This window comes from Arctopsyche grandis, chromosome 11 (assembly GCF_051622035.1).
Source record: "Arctopsyche grandis isolate Sample6627 chromosome 11, ASM5162203v2, whole genome shotgun sequence".
Lineage (NCBI taxonomy): Eukaryota > Metazoa > Arthropoda > Insecta > Trichoptera > Hydropsychidae > Arctopsyche > Arctopsyche grandis.
Genome location: NC_135365.1, coordinates 23189428 through 23207659, shown reverse-complemented (window position 1 = coordinate 23207659; position 18232 = coordinate 23189428). Strand labels below are relative to the sequence as shown.

Sequence of the window (18232 nt, the reverse complement as noted above, 5' to 3'; positions counted from 1 at the left end):
TTTAAATGAAAATCAGTACCTTTGAATCTGTGATAATTTACGAGGTCCATTTCCATCGTAAACTTTGATGGAATAATACGTAGATAAATTTTCTATCGAAATAATCCGAATAATAAATAACGCCTTTCGTTTTAAACCAAGCTATCAAAACGGAGATTAACCGAGCGTTGGGTTATTTTAACCGGAACCCGGTTAAAATTTTTCCTCGAAAGATCCTGGAAAGATTTTTCACATCCCCCGAAGGCTTTTGCACACAACGTACCTTCCCCTCATCTCCTTCTGTATATCTCTTCCACCCCCTTTAGATCGGTCCGGACAGTTGAGAAAATATGACTTCTTTTCAAAACGGATGGTGGAGAGGCCAAGTTTAAAAAAAATTCACCGTATTGTGATAACAAAATCTTCATTGTGTTTATTGTAGAAAATTTTATATAAAGCAGTATTTAAAAACTTACATAGCACGTTTATAGTGAGAGTTTGACTCAAGACATCTCCTTCTGAATTTGAGGCTTTACAGGAATAATTTCCGGAATCCTCGCGCGTCAGGTTTCTAATTCTCATGGTTCTTCCGAGAACTACCAGGCCTTCGGATGGATTGTTATTTAATTGCTCTTGCTGAAAATAGAAATATATGTACATATTATGATCAAAATTCTCTATATAATCAAACCACAACATCTTAAATACAAAATACTAGCGGTTTTACCCAGCCTCGACCGGTATTTGCAAAATAAACCGCTTAATCTAATAGTATACATTCTATTAAATATATTTTATTTAAATATATTTGAATATATATCTGTTTTTTTTATTAAATTTAACGTCACGGATTCTACGAACAAAAACTTACATAAATACAAAGTCTCTTTCGAAATTATATATTACATAGATAGAATATAACTAACCTCAATAGTGTGAACAAAACTTTATCTTTATTTTATAAATAAAAACTTTAGATAGTCGATTTACTTTTAAAAGAATACTTATTTAATTACACTGTTCGACACGAAAAATGTTTCAGAGACAAGATAAGACTTTTCTTATAGATCTATGCCCAGTGAACACGAATCTGGTAATAAAAGGTGTTGATTGGCTCGAGATTCGGAGATATATGTATTTTTTAAATCGCGCGATTTTTCTTTATCTTGGTGTTGTTCGGTCGATTTCTCAAAATATGTTAATTTTCTGTTCAAAATGAATATTGGAATCTACAGTCGGGTATTTTATCTTTCATTTGTAGTACTTTTTAGCTTTCAAATCTCTCTAAGTAGTCGTCCAGTTCAAATCAAAAGTCAAAAGTACGTATTTTCACTTGGGATTTTCTCCCTCTGTTAATACTATTTTATATTGAGTATTTTCTATTGAAACATGTTTATTAGGATAGTGTTCTGGCCTCACCATTTTTTGATTTCGTTTAAAAGGGTTAACTGGAAGTGTGCTGAATTTTAAATCGGTAAAATTGCGAGCAAAAAGCTCGTACTAGTGTTTACTCGTATTGACACGAATCTGAATTGAATTAATAGGGATAATATATTAAATTATCTTTATATGAGAATTAAATAAAATTCCACTTAGAAAAATCATATTTCGACTATTCTTGTGGATTAATAACAAAAATTCGTTTATTTTATCGGGGTAAGCCAGTTATCACTGGGCATAGATCTATAAGAAAAGTCATATCCCGTCTCTGAAACATTTTAAAAGTCGTCATTTGTTGAACAGTGTTATCAAAATATACACTTTAAGATTTAATATATGTACATAAATCAATCTCTACTTATTGCATATAAATAGGTAAAATATCATTAAAATTGCGTCTTATCAAACAACATATGTATGTATTTGTAATTTTTTTGATGGTATTCCAGATATGCATCTTTAAAATCAGCTTCTAAACTTTTGCCAATTCATAAGTTGCTGGTTTTGCATATTTATTTATTTATTGAATCGATCATGTACACTTTTCTAATAGATCGCTCCAAACAGGAGAGTTTATACTGATCAAGAAACACTAAATTGTATATAAATACATAATTATTATTATACATAATTATTAAATACATTATACACAATATATAAATACATAATTATTTTTCATTACATCCATGGCCAAACATTGCAAAGTAGCATTGCAAGCATTTATACAATACAAATTTATAGGAACATCATCCACGAGACATGTATGGAGAAATTTTTGCATCATTTAATCATACAAACCGGTGAACTTTAAGACGCTGAATAACTTGAGATTTTCAAGAAGAAAATGAAAAGAGATGCCAATTTTCCAGGAGCCGTTTCAATAAAAATTAGAAAAATTAGTAAACTCTGATAAAGATACGATTGACAAACCAAGATTTGTCTAGCAGCCATCAGAGAAAAATCTAGATGCTGAAAAACCCAAACATTTTCAGGAGAGATGGACAGGGATGCCAATTTTGGAGGAACCATTTGAATGAAAATTTTATTTTTACATATATATATACCAGGAAGGCTTGACAGGAAGACCCAAATGTGCCTTCCTGGACAGTTAATTACAAACAATACAGCATTTTATTATAAGATAAATCACTGTATTTCCAGAAGCTGAACAGCACGAAATAACAATTAATTATTTAATTAATTACAGAATTAATCCATTGATATATCTATGGATTTAGATTTTGTACACAATTTTTACCAATTATACACACAATAAATAAATAAGATTTGTGACAACAGGAAAGATGTTTTTTTGCCAATTTTGAGGAACCGTTTCAAATTGGCAAACTGATAAGAAACGATCCATTTGGAGTCACGAATACCCCCAAATCTAACCAGCTGTATAGCGGATCGAACCCACTGATCACTTGGTGCTAAACATACACGCTACCATTAAGCCATACTACTGGCTTTATGAAAATCATAAATATTGGACAACTCTGATATGAAACGATCAAATTGGAGTCACAAAGCAAGATCTGGGCAGCAGACACCAGTTAGAGTCGTACCCGTGACCACTTTGCTCGAAAGCATAACATGCTAATCACTAGTCCATGCTGCTGGTTATCCATCAGTTAAAAACCCTTGCCATTCATTTGAAATTAAACAATGGCATACGTAGTTTAATTCCGTGACAACACTAGATTGTTACATATAAAATAAAGCAAAATGGAGACAGCAAAAAAAAATCACCATTCATTCAACTGTGAAACAATCGCCCTTTGTGACGGAAAATCTATATACGCTCGTCATGGAAAATCCTCGTTGATTTTCACGTTTGCGGGAATAAAAACGCATATTCACCCTTCGAATGCAGGGTGAGTTTTTTTTATATTATTTGACCGGACAAAATCCGGATTTAGGCCCTCAAACCGGACGCGGTCCCCATTTGCCAGCGTTCGTCCGTTGATAAACCGCCATAGAGTTAACAGGCCAAATTAATAATGCTCACGCACGCTTAACTGTACAAATTGTCGACACCCCATACACGTATATTATAACGATACATTAGCAGGCTTTTCATGTTTCAGATAAAAAGAAGTGTGTCGGTCACGTTTGATTTCTATATTATTACATTATAGCCTTATATTACACACATACATACATATGTGCACTTTTGAGTATAATTTTTATTTTAGTGTGTCATTTATTATAATTTTTTTATAGTTATACCAATGATAATCGGAGGATTTGGAAATTGACTAATTCGTTTAATAATAGGAGCTCCTGATATAGCATTTCCTCGAATAAATAATATAAGATTCTGACTACTCCCCCCCATCACTCACTGAAGTACGGTTTTCTCCATTATTTAAATAGTGTAAGCTGAGCAAAAAAATACAACCTATTAGTGAAGTGAAAATATATATGATTGATAATGCATATTCATGCAAAATTTATAAGATATAGTGATAAAAAAATAAAGTTATAAGCGTTTAAAAAATTAAACTCTGGTGAAACGAGTGGGGGACAGAAAATCAAACATGTCATCCGAACGCAGTCGAGAACTGTCATCGAGTCGAGATTTTATGAATTTTTAAACATGTTTATAACGATTATATTTCACTAACATCTTGGTGGATAGAATTGAAATCTCTATCGGGGGCCAAACCTCGCAAAATGGCAAAGTTTCAAAGCGATCGGTAGAGTGTAGGAAGTTTGTGCATATTAACGGATGAAGTGAAGCTAAAATAAACCTTCGTATAAATAAATCATATTTTTTACACACTTGAGCGGATACTAATCAATCTTTACTAAATTTGACCCACTAAATTTGAATATGTCAATGATTTTTATAGGTTTCTCCTCATTTATGAGATGTGAGCATTTAAAAAAAATGCGAACATTTTCCAGATTGTTGGCTTTTGCAGTCTTTAACTCATAATTAATGTGCCAAAAGTAGGTATTGAAATCAATAGTCAGATTTTTTTCTATTGATTATGAGTTTTTAGTGCTTTAAATACGTTTTTTTAATGTTTTAATATACTTTTTGCTTTAAAATACGTTTTTTTAATAAAGTCAAAAATATACTTTTTTTACACAATTTAAAACTGACGACTGTTGATCCTTCTACTAATTTTTGGCACAGCAATACTATATTTTGAGTTAAAACTGCAAAATTATGGCTCATTCATACATATACATATACATATGTATGTCAAAAACGAAAATAAACCAATTCATATTATATTCGAATTCAATAGGTCAAGTTTATTAAGGATTTATGTCTCCGCTCAGGTATTTTTTTATGTTGCTCAGTGCACCAGCTTTCTAGTTATCTTCAATAAAATAGATTAAATTGGCTTTTAGAAGAAAACAACGTATTTTTGGCAATCGATTTATACGATATTTTCAATTAAAATATCGAAAATATGTCAAGAACCGTATATGTATTTAAATCGCATTAAAATATTTACAGAAAGTGTTTTTCATTTTTGATGAACGATCTTTTTATTTTGCATGAATAAGTCGTACTGAGCAAATTAAGACATTTGTACATAATTGAAGGCTATTTTAAAAGTCTGTCAATTCTATAACATATTTGAATTTTATCTACATATATGTATATGCAAAACAACCTCTACTGTTTTAAATACGCTTGTTCTCTTCAACAAATTTACAAGCACTGCGGTATTATTATCAATAATAAGATAGGGAATACATCAAAATAACAATTCGGAAGCAATATCATTACCTTAACCTCAACAATATACAATTTGTTCTTGAACTTATTAATTTAATGATATACGATATTTTATACAAAAAAAAAGCAAAACCACCCCACATTATTTTATTTTGACGTATCACTTTTAACGAGATCAATTCATTTGTGTCTACATATATAAGAGTATTTGCCTTCAAGGCGGAAAACTTCCATGGAATCAATTAAATTATTGATGTACCGAAAAAAAAGATAAAAATTGCTTGCGTATTTGCATGACGAATGTGAGCATATTCGTATCTAACGGAGAAGGGTCTTTCTCGTTATACTTTCTTCCGTTTATATTGGTCTCCGAGCTCCACTATAAGCCCAATATTTACGCAGGGAAATGGATAAATTATTAGGGTCGCTATTTAAATAAGAAATTTCGCAAAGAGCTTGTTTATCAAATATATCACAACAAAGTGTTGTGTCAGGGGACCAACCTCCTCCTGACCGACTAGCAGTAGTTGTACCTACTAGGTTTTACATTCCTACCGAGTGAGTACCTTGCGAAGGTCCCGAAGGGCCGAGAATATGTCAATGCTTATGCCCCGGTTAAGGATTACGTGGGTTCTCTTCGCAGCCGAACAGTATTTCATGCCCTTTCGCCTGAAAACAACAGACGAAACCGATGCCCTTTTACCATACCCCGTGAAAAATTCGAACATCTCCTCCATGTGTTTGATGAGAAATAATTTAAATTTTATTTACTATGATACTTAACCGAGTCCTTGGAAGTAGACCGCTTTGCCCAAGGTTATCTGAGACGCGCTCTATAATTGAGTATACAGATAGTTTATTACACTGACACGGTTTTAATTTATTATACAAACTGTCTAGGGACTATGACGAGATGTGTGTTCCGTGGTCGGGTATTAAGTTTTCATATTTCAGTGCTAAAATTTAAATGCTAGATGAAAATTAAACTGGTCGTATATAGTGGTAGATAGTAAAAGGGTGAAATTTACGTTTGACTCGTGTAACAGTTTTAATACTCACGATAGTAAGTAAAGTGATCTTATAAATTCATGATAACATATTTTTATTTCGTTGATAAATTTAATACATTTAAAATTAAAATTAATTCATATTTTTTTATTCATTATTCATTCATTAACTCTATCGGTATTTTAATAATAAAAATCATATCTTTTTCAGCATAGAAATTCCATTAATACTGCTTTGGATGCTTTTTTTTTATTCGTATGAATATTTTTAATAAAATTAATATACATATTTTTATGTAGACGCTTAATATTAAATATAGTCAAAATTTGAAATCGCAAAACTTTGAATAGCAAACTGAAACATTATAACAATTATAAGCAATCAATTTACATATAGGTATGTATATATGTACAACCTTTTTGACCTCCAATCCAATATTTTTCAAATAAAAAATACTATAACTTACTAAATTTTACAATATACTTCATAAAAAACAAAAAGATAACCTTTTTTTCAACAATTTATACATATATAACCGACTAAGTATAAAACCACTTTGATAATTTATCCAAACTTTTATACGCAGACTTCTTTTTCTCGCTTGCTTATTTGCATTACAATTTTATTTAGCAAATATTTTCTCTAGGAAGTTGCATAGTAAAATAAAAAAAAATGAATTTAAAATATGATTCAATTGAAGTCTCCAAAAATATATACATATTTATTTATACAGGTACGATTTTTATTAACGCGACATTTATAGTCAACACTGTCCATATATATTATTCAAAGCCAATTACAAACATCGATCATCATAGAGACATCTGTGGTGATCTGTAAATTCAAATTATGACATGCTGTAAATTCAAATGTTGCGAAAAATAGGACAAGATGGCCAATTTATTGAAACCGATTCCGATGAATTCGGATAAATTATTAAACTCTGAAAGGAAAAGATCGACTTTGGAGTCACATATCCAAGGTCTGGTCAGCAACAAAGCCAGAGATAGAACCCGACACCACACAATTGAAAGCATTAAATGCTAACCATTGATATATGAATGTTCTTGGTAAATTCATATGTCATTTTAATATTTCACGTTAGATAAACACATGCGATTGAATTACTCACGAGTATGATATCGCTCACTTTCAGGTGGAAAACAAAATTTTCCACGATTGAATGATTACATCATATATCATTTTAATAGACGCAAAAAAAACATATGTTCCATCAAGTTCAAATATCGGAATCCGATATTTTTATTATGTATTCAATTAGACGCTTCAGTTATTTCTAAGGTTCGATTGTATCAATAGCTCGGCGTACATTTAATTTGAAGTTTATTTCAAGGTCTGAGACGTGTGTTTGTTCGAAATTTGGTTTTTATTTTTGTTTTCTTTCCAAACGTAGAGAATAGGCCTGGCCTTGTCCGGCGGGCAATCGTGACAAATCGACCCTTTTGTTTCAATTGTAAGACATTCAATCTAGGCGCGTAGACCCATCGTTCAGAGGGTCCCCTCTCACTGTTCGATAAATAGATAGCGGATTGTTTTCGCCGAGGGGTGGTACCAAACGAGGTCCAGAGAGGGTGGAGGGCCAGGAAGCGGGATGGAATCGGAGAGGAGGGACGTACAGAGGTCCACCCGCGGACCCGGGATTTACATGACACGAAAATCCTCGGCCATAATTTGTACGGATTAGTGCTTAAGGTTAAACTAATGCAATAATTGATGAAGCCGGGGCCGAGTGAGTGTGTTATTATTACACGAAACGGACAAATCTCGCGCGTGCCCAAGACGCGCGGCCGGGCTTTAGGGGTTAATGCCACTCGGAAAACCTTAAATGTTCGCACACGTCGCCGGAAAACCTTCCGTTAATCATTCCATTTTTAAGTTGTAAATTTTGGCACTTTCAGTGGTCGCCGCCGAAAGCGTCGGCGATTAACCCTTTCGCATCTGCGCGTACGCAAATTAATGGTTTAAATGCTGGCCCCCCCGATTTGCATCGTTAGGGATGATTAGATGTTTTGTTCCAGTGATTTTATTCATATGTTTGGATGCAATGTATTGATTTAATATGATTAAAAATTTCAATTTATTATTTCATCGGAATGAGAAGCCTATCAGAACATTTTGATTGAAGTCGTACCCAGACATTTTGGCGCGGACAAAATCGCGCCGATATTTCGGCGCGGTGACATTTCGGCGCTCTGAAATTTTGGCGCACCAAGATTTTGGCGCACTGAAATTCCGACATTTCGGCGTACTAACATTTCGGTGCAACGACATTTTGGCGCGCTGACATTTCAGCGCGTCGTCATTTCGGTGTATTAAAAAAATTAAAACAAAATTTGTATGCAAAATGAATCAATATTAGAGTATAATACCATTTTATGGACCTATGATGGAGAGGTGTCAAGCGATTAATCAACACTTCAGTTCAGTTCGTTTTAAAACATTTTTCTATATTTTCAAATCAAAATATTATTTTAATACCTACATGATTTCAGTTTCGGTGATTTTTTTAATGTCAATACGAATTTTCCAAGAAGCAATTACATACATATATCTTTGTATTTTAATTCCCATTGGTCGATGAACACAGATAATGTGCCAATATAAGCGAATTATATATCACGTATTCCAAATTTATTCGCATTTTAATATTGTTTTTATTCAATCAAACATGACATCTGATCAAATAGTCTTATAAATGATTCATCTTTTCGTAGTATCAAATATTTATTTATTACAGAATCGAGAACGAATCCAGGGGGCGGGAGATGATTCGTGTAATTTTATTTTTATTTATTTTATTTATTGAAAAATCAACAGACATGTCATGATAAAATATTTTCCTACGATGCAGCAGTCATTCAAAGATCCTTTATTTTAAGCGATTCCTAGAATATCGGAGTACTTAAAACACTTCCATACAATATTAGATTGAAAAGAATGAATCTCACTACAATCCAGTGCTGCGCCGAAATTTCGCGCGCTGAAATGTCATGCGCCAAAAATATGCTGCGCTCAGATGTACCGCGCCGAAATGTCGGGACACCGATTGAAGTACATATATTTGATTCAGCCAGATTATTTTTACATGAGATAAATTTGTTGGCTGTCAGATTATGTCAGCTGATACCAGATCTATAGTCGAGGAAAACATTACACTTCCACTTCATTTCTCAAAATGCCAAAACAATAATAAAAAAAAAAACAATCCCAACCACCACCCCGTTTAAACAAACATCCGGCCGCAGATCTGCGGTAAATCACATCCGGAGATCGGTTAATTTGGCGTTTCGCTTTTGTTTTCTTAGGGCGAGTTATAAATCTTTTCCAGCCTCTCTTCCGAGGATGCTCGCCGGCGGGACGAGCCTAACGAATCTGTGGGAATTCGGCCATACGACGACGAACGATAAATTTCCCAGCATCCCTGGCAGATGGAGAGCAGAGCCTTGACCTCCGGGCCGTGTTTACACTGAAAATATGGGAATAATTGTGGGGAGAGCACGAAAAAACAAACCGTCTCCACTATTATTTATTTGACAGTTAATTAGGACCACATAAACTATCCACGCGGTGAAACGACACGATTTTCTTCTAGGAAAACACTGTAATTGAATTATTTTGCAGAGAAGAATTATTTCACGGTTCATATCTCCAAAGACTAAACTGTCAAATCAAAAAAAAGTGTAATGTGATGTGAACAAAACATAAAATTCGCAAGTAATTAAATTTAATAGTTTTTCTAAAAATCATTCACTTATTATTTCCAAACAAAGCCTTCAATAATCTATTTATATCATAAGAGATTATATAATTCAATACACACAATGTAGTATTAGGTGATTCAATTGATCTTTTAGTTTCATTTATATATTACCTATACATATGCATATCATATATTTTATTTTATTTATTATTTTTTACTTTATCTATGTACGTAGTAACAATAGATCAAGTTTTGTGATCATGCGAAAATTCGAACTCAAGATTTTGACTGATTCGATCACTGATCACGTTTTCATGATCTAGAAAAAATGTGTGTCTGTATATTTTGGGGATTTTTTGAACACCGTTAGTCCTATCGAACTGAAACTTGATATTAGTAACTGAAATTCTTATTTACACGACGTAACTTTTTTTCAAATTTTTAAGTTGACCGGTAATGGTACCTCCCCTTATAGGTGTCCTCTTTTTTTAAGTTTTTGAATTCAATTATCTCCCAAACGGCTAATCGAATCGGTCTGAAAATTTTTGACATGTAATAGAATTGTAAATTTTATACCTCCATACTACTTCCTAAGCCGGAAGTAGTAATTTTACTCTAGATAATCGAAGTTTTTTTCCTCAAAAACCTTTTGGTTTATTAAACTGAATTTTCACATCTACAAGTTTAAGATTCATAACAAATTTGAACAAAATCCAACAACCGTAAGTAGAACTTTTGTCTTGTGCAAGTTTCCATACATTTGCGCTCAATTTTTATCGAAAATGCTATCATAGCTATTAGTATTTCTGCCTAAGTATCGCCTGTATAGCCTAGTAATGCTGCCTGTATGTGTGAATGTACGGTTCAATATCGAATTTTGTTTTGTGACCTTCTTATATTCCTCAAATATATACATAGATAAAGTCATGGGTTGGTCAAATCCGAATTTTTTAATTTATACCAAGAAGGGCGAACAGGTAACCGCAATGCGCCTTCCTGGCCAGAAATATTGTACAATTGATATAAGTATTATTAATATTATACAGAGTAAATACGTATCAATTAACACACACAGAGACATCTACGGTCAAATTTTTAAATTTGCAGCATTTTATACAATTCAGCGAAATTCAAGATTGCTGAAAACTCGATATTTGCTAGAAAATGGGATGAGTGGCCAATTTTTTGGAACCGCTTTAATGAAAAATTTGCAATCTCTGATAGGAAAAGATTAACCTGGAGAAACAAATCCAAGGTTTGGCCATCAGAAACCAATGGTATTTAAACCCATGACCACTTTGTTCAAAGCATTATATGCTGACCACTAGTCTATTCTGATGGTTCTGTCCTATTGACTATTATTTGTATGTACAGGTACATACATACATATAAACGATCGTATTTTTAAAATTCACATGGTCATACATAGGTATAAAAAATCTTTGAAATTGCGATTAGATAAAATATTTGTGACAAGACAGGAATCCCCAAACATTGGTCATTACAAGTCAATTAGAATCCACCGTATAAACCATACCACAGTACGACATTCAGTTATTTATATGAATTCTTTAGATCAGAACATCAGATCAGTTTGGTCAGTATATATATTCAACCAATAAAAACGGAAACTCATAAATAAACAATCAATTCTACGCGCTCCACAAGTTCATCGTTCCAATATTAATTTCAAGATCAAAAGTGTTTTTTGAATAAATTTAAGTGATAGTTAAAAGCAGGGCTGTGAAGTCGGAGCAATTAAAGCAGAGTCGGACTAATTCAAGGAGTCGGAGACGTAAAAAATCAATCGACTCCGACTTTTTTTTAAAAGGCCTTTCTATGTTTTTATTACTATCTTTAATTATAAGTATTACGGTATGTGTCAACTAGAGTCTCCAATTTTATTGGTATAAATCACGGATTTCAATGTGCCGTGCCAACCAATCGAATTATCTCGAGAAAAAATTCGATTTACATAAATATAGGAAGTGAATATACAACCAAATGTACTATTTTTGTACTAATAGACATCCCGAATTATACATGCAAATTATAATACGTAATCGCGTTTAATACGAAGCTTCGGAGAATGCGTAATGAGAAGAAGGAGTGAATGGGGGTGTGTGTGTGGGCGGGATTCGAATTTAGCGTATTAATCGCTTCGAATTAGCGGGTGACAGTCGAGTGCGCTCTTCACAAATCGAATTATCCCCAGGTATTGCGCATCTGGAGACTCAGGGCGGCTAAACGCAGACACTAAGGGGTTGACGCAATCTGGAGGCAATTAGCACTCATGAATAGTTGAAGACATCCAAGCTGCAGCATTAGGGTCAAACCACACCGGTGACAAGCCGAGGCTGCGAGAAACCGATTGAATCCTCATCGGAGATGATCAAATTTGCACTAATCGCTTTATTATGTATGTATGCTATGTAGTTATTTTGCTCCGAGGTTCGATCCACAGATGCATCTCGGACTCGAGTGGGAAACTGCGCAGCGGAAAAGTGGCGTGGGAAACTCGACGCGAAGAAGCTCGCGCAAGTTTTTCAATGGCTTCCAGCTAAACTTTAATAGCATGTTATTTCAAACTTGATATGTTCGCAAACTTATCGAAGGCGAAAAATCCAACGACGAACTCACCTGTAGGAATTATTTGCTTCTTTTTAGTTACAAAGTTTAATTCATAACTAGCTGAACCCGGAATGCGTTGCAATGCCACAATAATGCATGCAATTCCCGTTCCCGTTCTCGTTCTCGTTCCCGATCCCGTTCCCGTTTGTCGGAAAAACGCACGCAGCGAACACGTTGGTCGCGACGCGAAAACATTTGAAATTATAGCGTTGCAATGACACTCATTCCCGTTTTTCCCGTTGCCGTTCCCGTTTTTGGGCAATTTTTTTTAACATTAATCTTTGCATAGCTTTGGACATGCATACAATAAATTCTGAAAGTTCCATCGTAATAGGTTCAGTGATTTAGGATCCTATTCGAGACACACAGACACACAGACATTCATTATTATATATATAGATATGTATTTATAAGAAGATTTTAATTTCCATTACATTTAGTAGTACTCATATACGTGATTAAACCAACAGCTGAAAGTTCAAATTGTGGTTTTCTAAGAAATAAAGAATATTAATGAAGCACTTTTATACTACAAAAAATAAATTATACTTGAAAATTAAAATGGTACCAAGAAACACTTCATTATGTACATTTTCAAAATAAACATTCAGATTATTTTCTCAAATTTACATTGTAATATGTATTTTTTACTATTCGGATCAATATGAGTGTATATGTGTAGACAATTTCAAACAATTTGTTAGGCTGGATGCTGTTTGTAGTGCTGGGATGCACCTGCTACACCGACCAGCTTTACAACAAGCGAAGAACAAAATGCAAATCGATATGCATGTAACAGTGCATTTTAATACGGGGGCTTTGTATCAAATTTATTTTTCCCGAATAAGCGTAGAGCGGTATCGTAAAGCCTCTGAAAATATTTCCATATTTATTGTTACAAATATTGACACAGTTTATATGTACATGTGTACAATAGTTATAACCAATCTTTATTATTTATATAAAATACATATCAAGTGTTTTTGTGGAATCAGAATGAAGTAAATTACTCTCTAATGATCGAGAAGGTGAAAAATCATTTTTTCGTTTCTTATATGGGAAAGATTATGGGTATTATCCATTTCACTGCCCTACTCTTTTCCTTTTGGGCATGCTTGGGTATAATTCCCTTGAACTTCGGAAAATCTTCTCATTAATTCGTTTTGTTCTCCAGCTTCTACGTGGTAATACGCCATTCCCGTCGTTACTGGAACAGTTGGGACTTTATGTCCCTAATGATTATATGCGTGGTAGTCATCATCATTTGATTGTACCTTCTTTGCATATTCATTTATAGAATGAATCCTATTCCAAGAGCTATCTGACTTCTTAATGAAATCTTTGCTGCTGATCCTGAACGTGATATTTTCCACATTAGTGAGCGTAGGTTATCGAAGATTATCAACCTGTTTGTCTGGTAGTCTGCGCTCATCATTATATTCATAATTGAATTTGATGTCTGGGTGGAGTTTTGATATTTTCTCTTCCATTTGGGCCTGACAGGGATGTTTTGTATTTGCGGCTGGTTCTTGGGTTTGGTGCATCCGCTCTAAAATCGCCAGATTAACAAAACGCCAGCTTTAATCGTAATTCTCGTTTTCTAGAATGATAGATTGCACATCAGATGACGAGTAACCTTTCGATGTGCACAGATGCAATTATTAAAATTGAGTTGGATCTTTCTGGCGAGTTTAATAAGGCAAGATTCGGAACATATCGAATCTTGCCTTACTAAACTCGCCTGAAAGATCCAACTCAATTTTAATAATTACCATTTTAATAATTGCATCTGTGCACATCGAAAGGTTACCCGTCATCTGATGTGCAATCTATCATTCGAGAAGATGAGAATTGCATTTAAAGCAGCCGTCCGTTAATCTGTCGTTCAATTTGTCTGGCGATTTTAGAGCGGATGCACCGCATCCCTGGTTCTTATATATTGGTGCTGGCTATATGTAAGTGCAAGTCATTCCCTACTTTGTATTTAATTGTTTGGTATTTTTACTTTATCTGCTATTATTATAATGGTATTGTTTTTTTATGATTATGTATAATATAGATGTATTTTATGTCTCTGTATTTATGTATGTATAGGTATATATTTTTTTCTCATCTCCCTGTATTGTTTCAACCATTGTGGCGCATTAGTGACTCTTGAAATGCAACAATGGTTCAAACTTAAAATGAAATAAATATTCCTAAATACATACATAATTATGAACCCATACATATGAACCCACAAAAATAGACGTAGATCTATGTTAAAAATAGTGAAATTTAGTTTAAAAGTTGCATAGCTTACTATGATTTTGTTTCATTTCCAATAATCAAAGTACATTATCAACAGCGATTCCTGACATTAACAGGAAAGTTTACCCGTCGAACGTTATAGATATACACGTTTGGCACACAAAACGATTCGACGTTCTATTATTACACGGCAAATCGAACTATTCAGATAATTTGCAAGAATTCCAATCGAACACCGTGGTGCTCTCTCCTCTTTTGTGCGACGTTCAATTGATTTCTACCGCCTCTTCCAGCCCGCCCACCCACCCACCCACTCCACCTGCAAACCGACGTGGAACTTCGGAATAAATGAGCCACCACACCTCTGTCTGAAAGCCTGAGAGGCTCTATCGCCGATCGTCGCACCTGGAGACCTCCTGAATGCCAAGAACACAATGAGAGAGAGTATCATCTCCGGGGAGATTTGTGGAAGCTCGTGAGGTCGCACCTAATCCAGTGACGGCCGATAAATGCTTACGAAACTTCCAAAATTGATCGTCCTAATAACTATATGTAAACAAATTTATACCTCTTGTAATTCACTAATATAAATTACATCTAATGCTATACAGAACTTCTATGTAATGGATTTGAGGATTCTCTGTATCAAAGCGTCCATTTGTATTACATATATACTCGTACATACATATTTCCTTACATCTTACATATATCTTTCCTTATTAATAAATTAAAAGATTTATCTCTAATGGGCAATTTTTTTTTATAAAATTGTACAATATGTATTGATTTCATAACCTGCACTATCAAAATTACTATTTTTGTATACATTTATACACATATAAACTGCATAATATATGTCAATTTTATTTCTAAAACTAGACTAACGACATTGAGATCATTTTTCATCTCCCTATATTAAAATTCCGACAAAATGGTAATCGACTTCATTTTAATAAAAGTTAAATTACCAATTAATTAAAAGTTAAACCTACATACTTTTCTTACATCGTCTATTCATATTAGTACAACCTTCATTAGCAATTTTTAATAGCAATCTTGGCAATCTTAGATATCTTTCGAACAGTTATTTTGTCATATGCTTATTTAATCAATATTAATCTTGTTTATTTCATACAAACATATAATGTTTTATGGACTTTTATAACGTAATTTTTTAAAGAATGACCTGTAAAATACTATTTTTTTGTGTAAAAAATAATTCCAAAGATAATTAAAATATCACGAATTGATTGAAGTTACTTATTTTACACATTACTACACTTTCAACTAGATTTTCTATAAATAAGTAAATAAATTTAAAACAAACAAATCCACTCTTGACCTACAACGTCCTTGAACTTGAAATATGAATCGTTCCAAAAGGCAAAAAACGAAAAAATAATAATAAAAAACTACCCCTACATAAAGCGATCCCAATTGGCTTAGTAGACCCAAGCTCACCGTGCGCTCGCGGATTCGAGCTTATTAAACCCGAGTGAAAGCCGACTTTTGAATATAGAGACGTGTGTTTTCCCTCCCATGGGTGCAATCTTTCACGTTGACCGAACAAGACATGGCGGGGATGAGGGGCGTGGGGGTGTTTCGAGGGGATGCTTTTATTCTCCGTCGGAGAGATATGAATCATGACCCATTGTTTGGCGGAGCACCCCACCTTGGCGGCGGCGTGTGAATTACGAAAATATTGCGGATTTCAATCATCCCCCTAATGCTGTGGCCGGCAATATAGTGATAAAGACTTGAGGGATGACCGCGGGGGTGGTACGTTATTTATGGGGCACTTGCACACCCCATGCGCCCACCCATCCACTCCTGCGCCACACCTACGGCTTTCAGCTGAAAGTGACGTTGCCCTCGAAGCTTTTGCTTGCACATGCATTTCAGCTTAAAAAAGCTCTGAATCAGATATAAGAGAGCCATGGAGTGATGTTTTCATTATCAAACTGTTAAAATACAGCTTTTTTCCAAATGATAAATCAAAGTCAACCGAATATTAAGTCCTTTGACATAAACCAAAAGTCATTTACACCCTTCAACATACACCCTACAAGCCATTCATTGTTCAACTTACACTCAAAAGACACCCACAATCAATTATTTTGAGAGCTTTCTTCGCATGCACACATACATACATATGTATAATATTTCACACCATTTATACCCAATTCATTGTCACCGAGCCCCCATATCTATTCTGAAACTCACAAAAATACCTTCTCCCTAATTCAAGAGTCACCATGAAGATCTAATAATATACATATACATATATATATAATATATCCCTTATACCGGTGACATATGGCCGATTTTGAGATGCACGGATGAACACGTCGCCCCATCAATTCTTCCTTCAATCATCTCGAGTCAAGTTAAAAGGACTCTTTGTGAAACGTTTTCGTTCCCGTTCCCGTTCATTGTGCGGATCCTTTTTATTTTCCCACCCCTAGCGTTCCTCTCGATACGTTTATCGTGTGCTCCTTATCGGGGGTAGAATTTTCCCTTCTTCTCGGCATCATAAAAGGCATTTCATTATTCAAAACGGCCTTACGAATCCATCCCCCTTTGACAGTTAAAGCATAATTAATACTACTATTATATGTATGTACATCGGCCCATTCACACGATAACGTACTATTATTTTCTTCTGGTAGAATTGAATATCACTATCAAGAATGTAACCCAAATTTCAGTGGGGTATTTTACACATATTAATACGGTACGGTACAATTATCGGGCTTGAAGTGAACGGATTTTCTTAGAATTATAGATAATTGTCGAGTAGTTGTGTGAAGGTATATAATTTTCCTTTATATTATGTATGCATACAATCTAGGTAATTAAAACAAGAATAATTAAAAATTCTACAAGTACGTACATATGTATGTTATAAAATATTTTCAACACAAACTTCTTCAAGTTAATTTGGAAAATTTATTTTTTCATATGAATGAATGTATTGTTTAAACGTTTTACTATGCTGTTCAACTTATCCTTAATAAGGAGGTACACACGGTAGATCATATGATTCTGGATTGAGCGGTGGTTACCTCCTGAATCGTTAAATAAATTATGTGAAGCGACTTTGGCCTTTCATTTGGGTCCTGAACCTACCCCTACGCAACAGTATTATTGTTAAGCCCTTTGAGTGATGACATATATTTTTTTTTGAAAGCCCACGACGCGGAAAATTTCACAAATATTTCCAACTAAAATTATTAAAATTAGAAATCCAATAAAAAACAAGTATAACAATTGTAGCTAATCCAAACAAACCCTAGATCACTACCCTAGAAAATTACCACTGAGGATTTGGAGTTTTGTAAAGGTGTGTTTAGACTCTCTAATATACCTTCCAACAATATAAAACAAACAAAAGCAGTCTATTAATGAATGTATTTTTCCAAAACTAGTTCCACCTTCTTCATTGTTGTTTAAATGTAATGCTCACAATCTAAATTCCAAGCCACAATCAAAAATTCTGC

General features: G+C 33.9%; 1 protein-coding gene across 1 annotated transcript in view; it reads right to left on the bottom strand.

The window, feature by feature from the left end:
* The window catches only part of side (motor axon guidance molcule sidestep), a 225977-nt gene that overhangs the window by 25130 nt on the left and 182615 nt on the right, over positions 1-18232 (bottom strand). The window contains exon 10 of the mRNA XM_077440907.1: positions 456-615. Within this exon, the coding sequence (XP_077297033.1) occupies positions 456-615 (160 nt within the window). The remainder of the gene's footprint in view (positions 1-455; positions 616-18232) is intronic.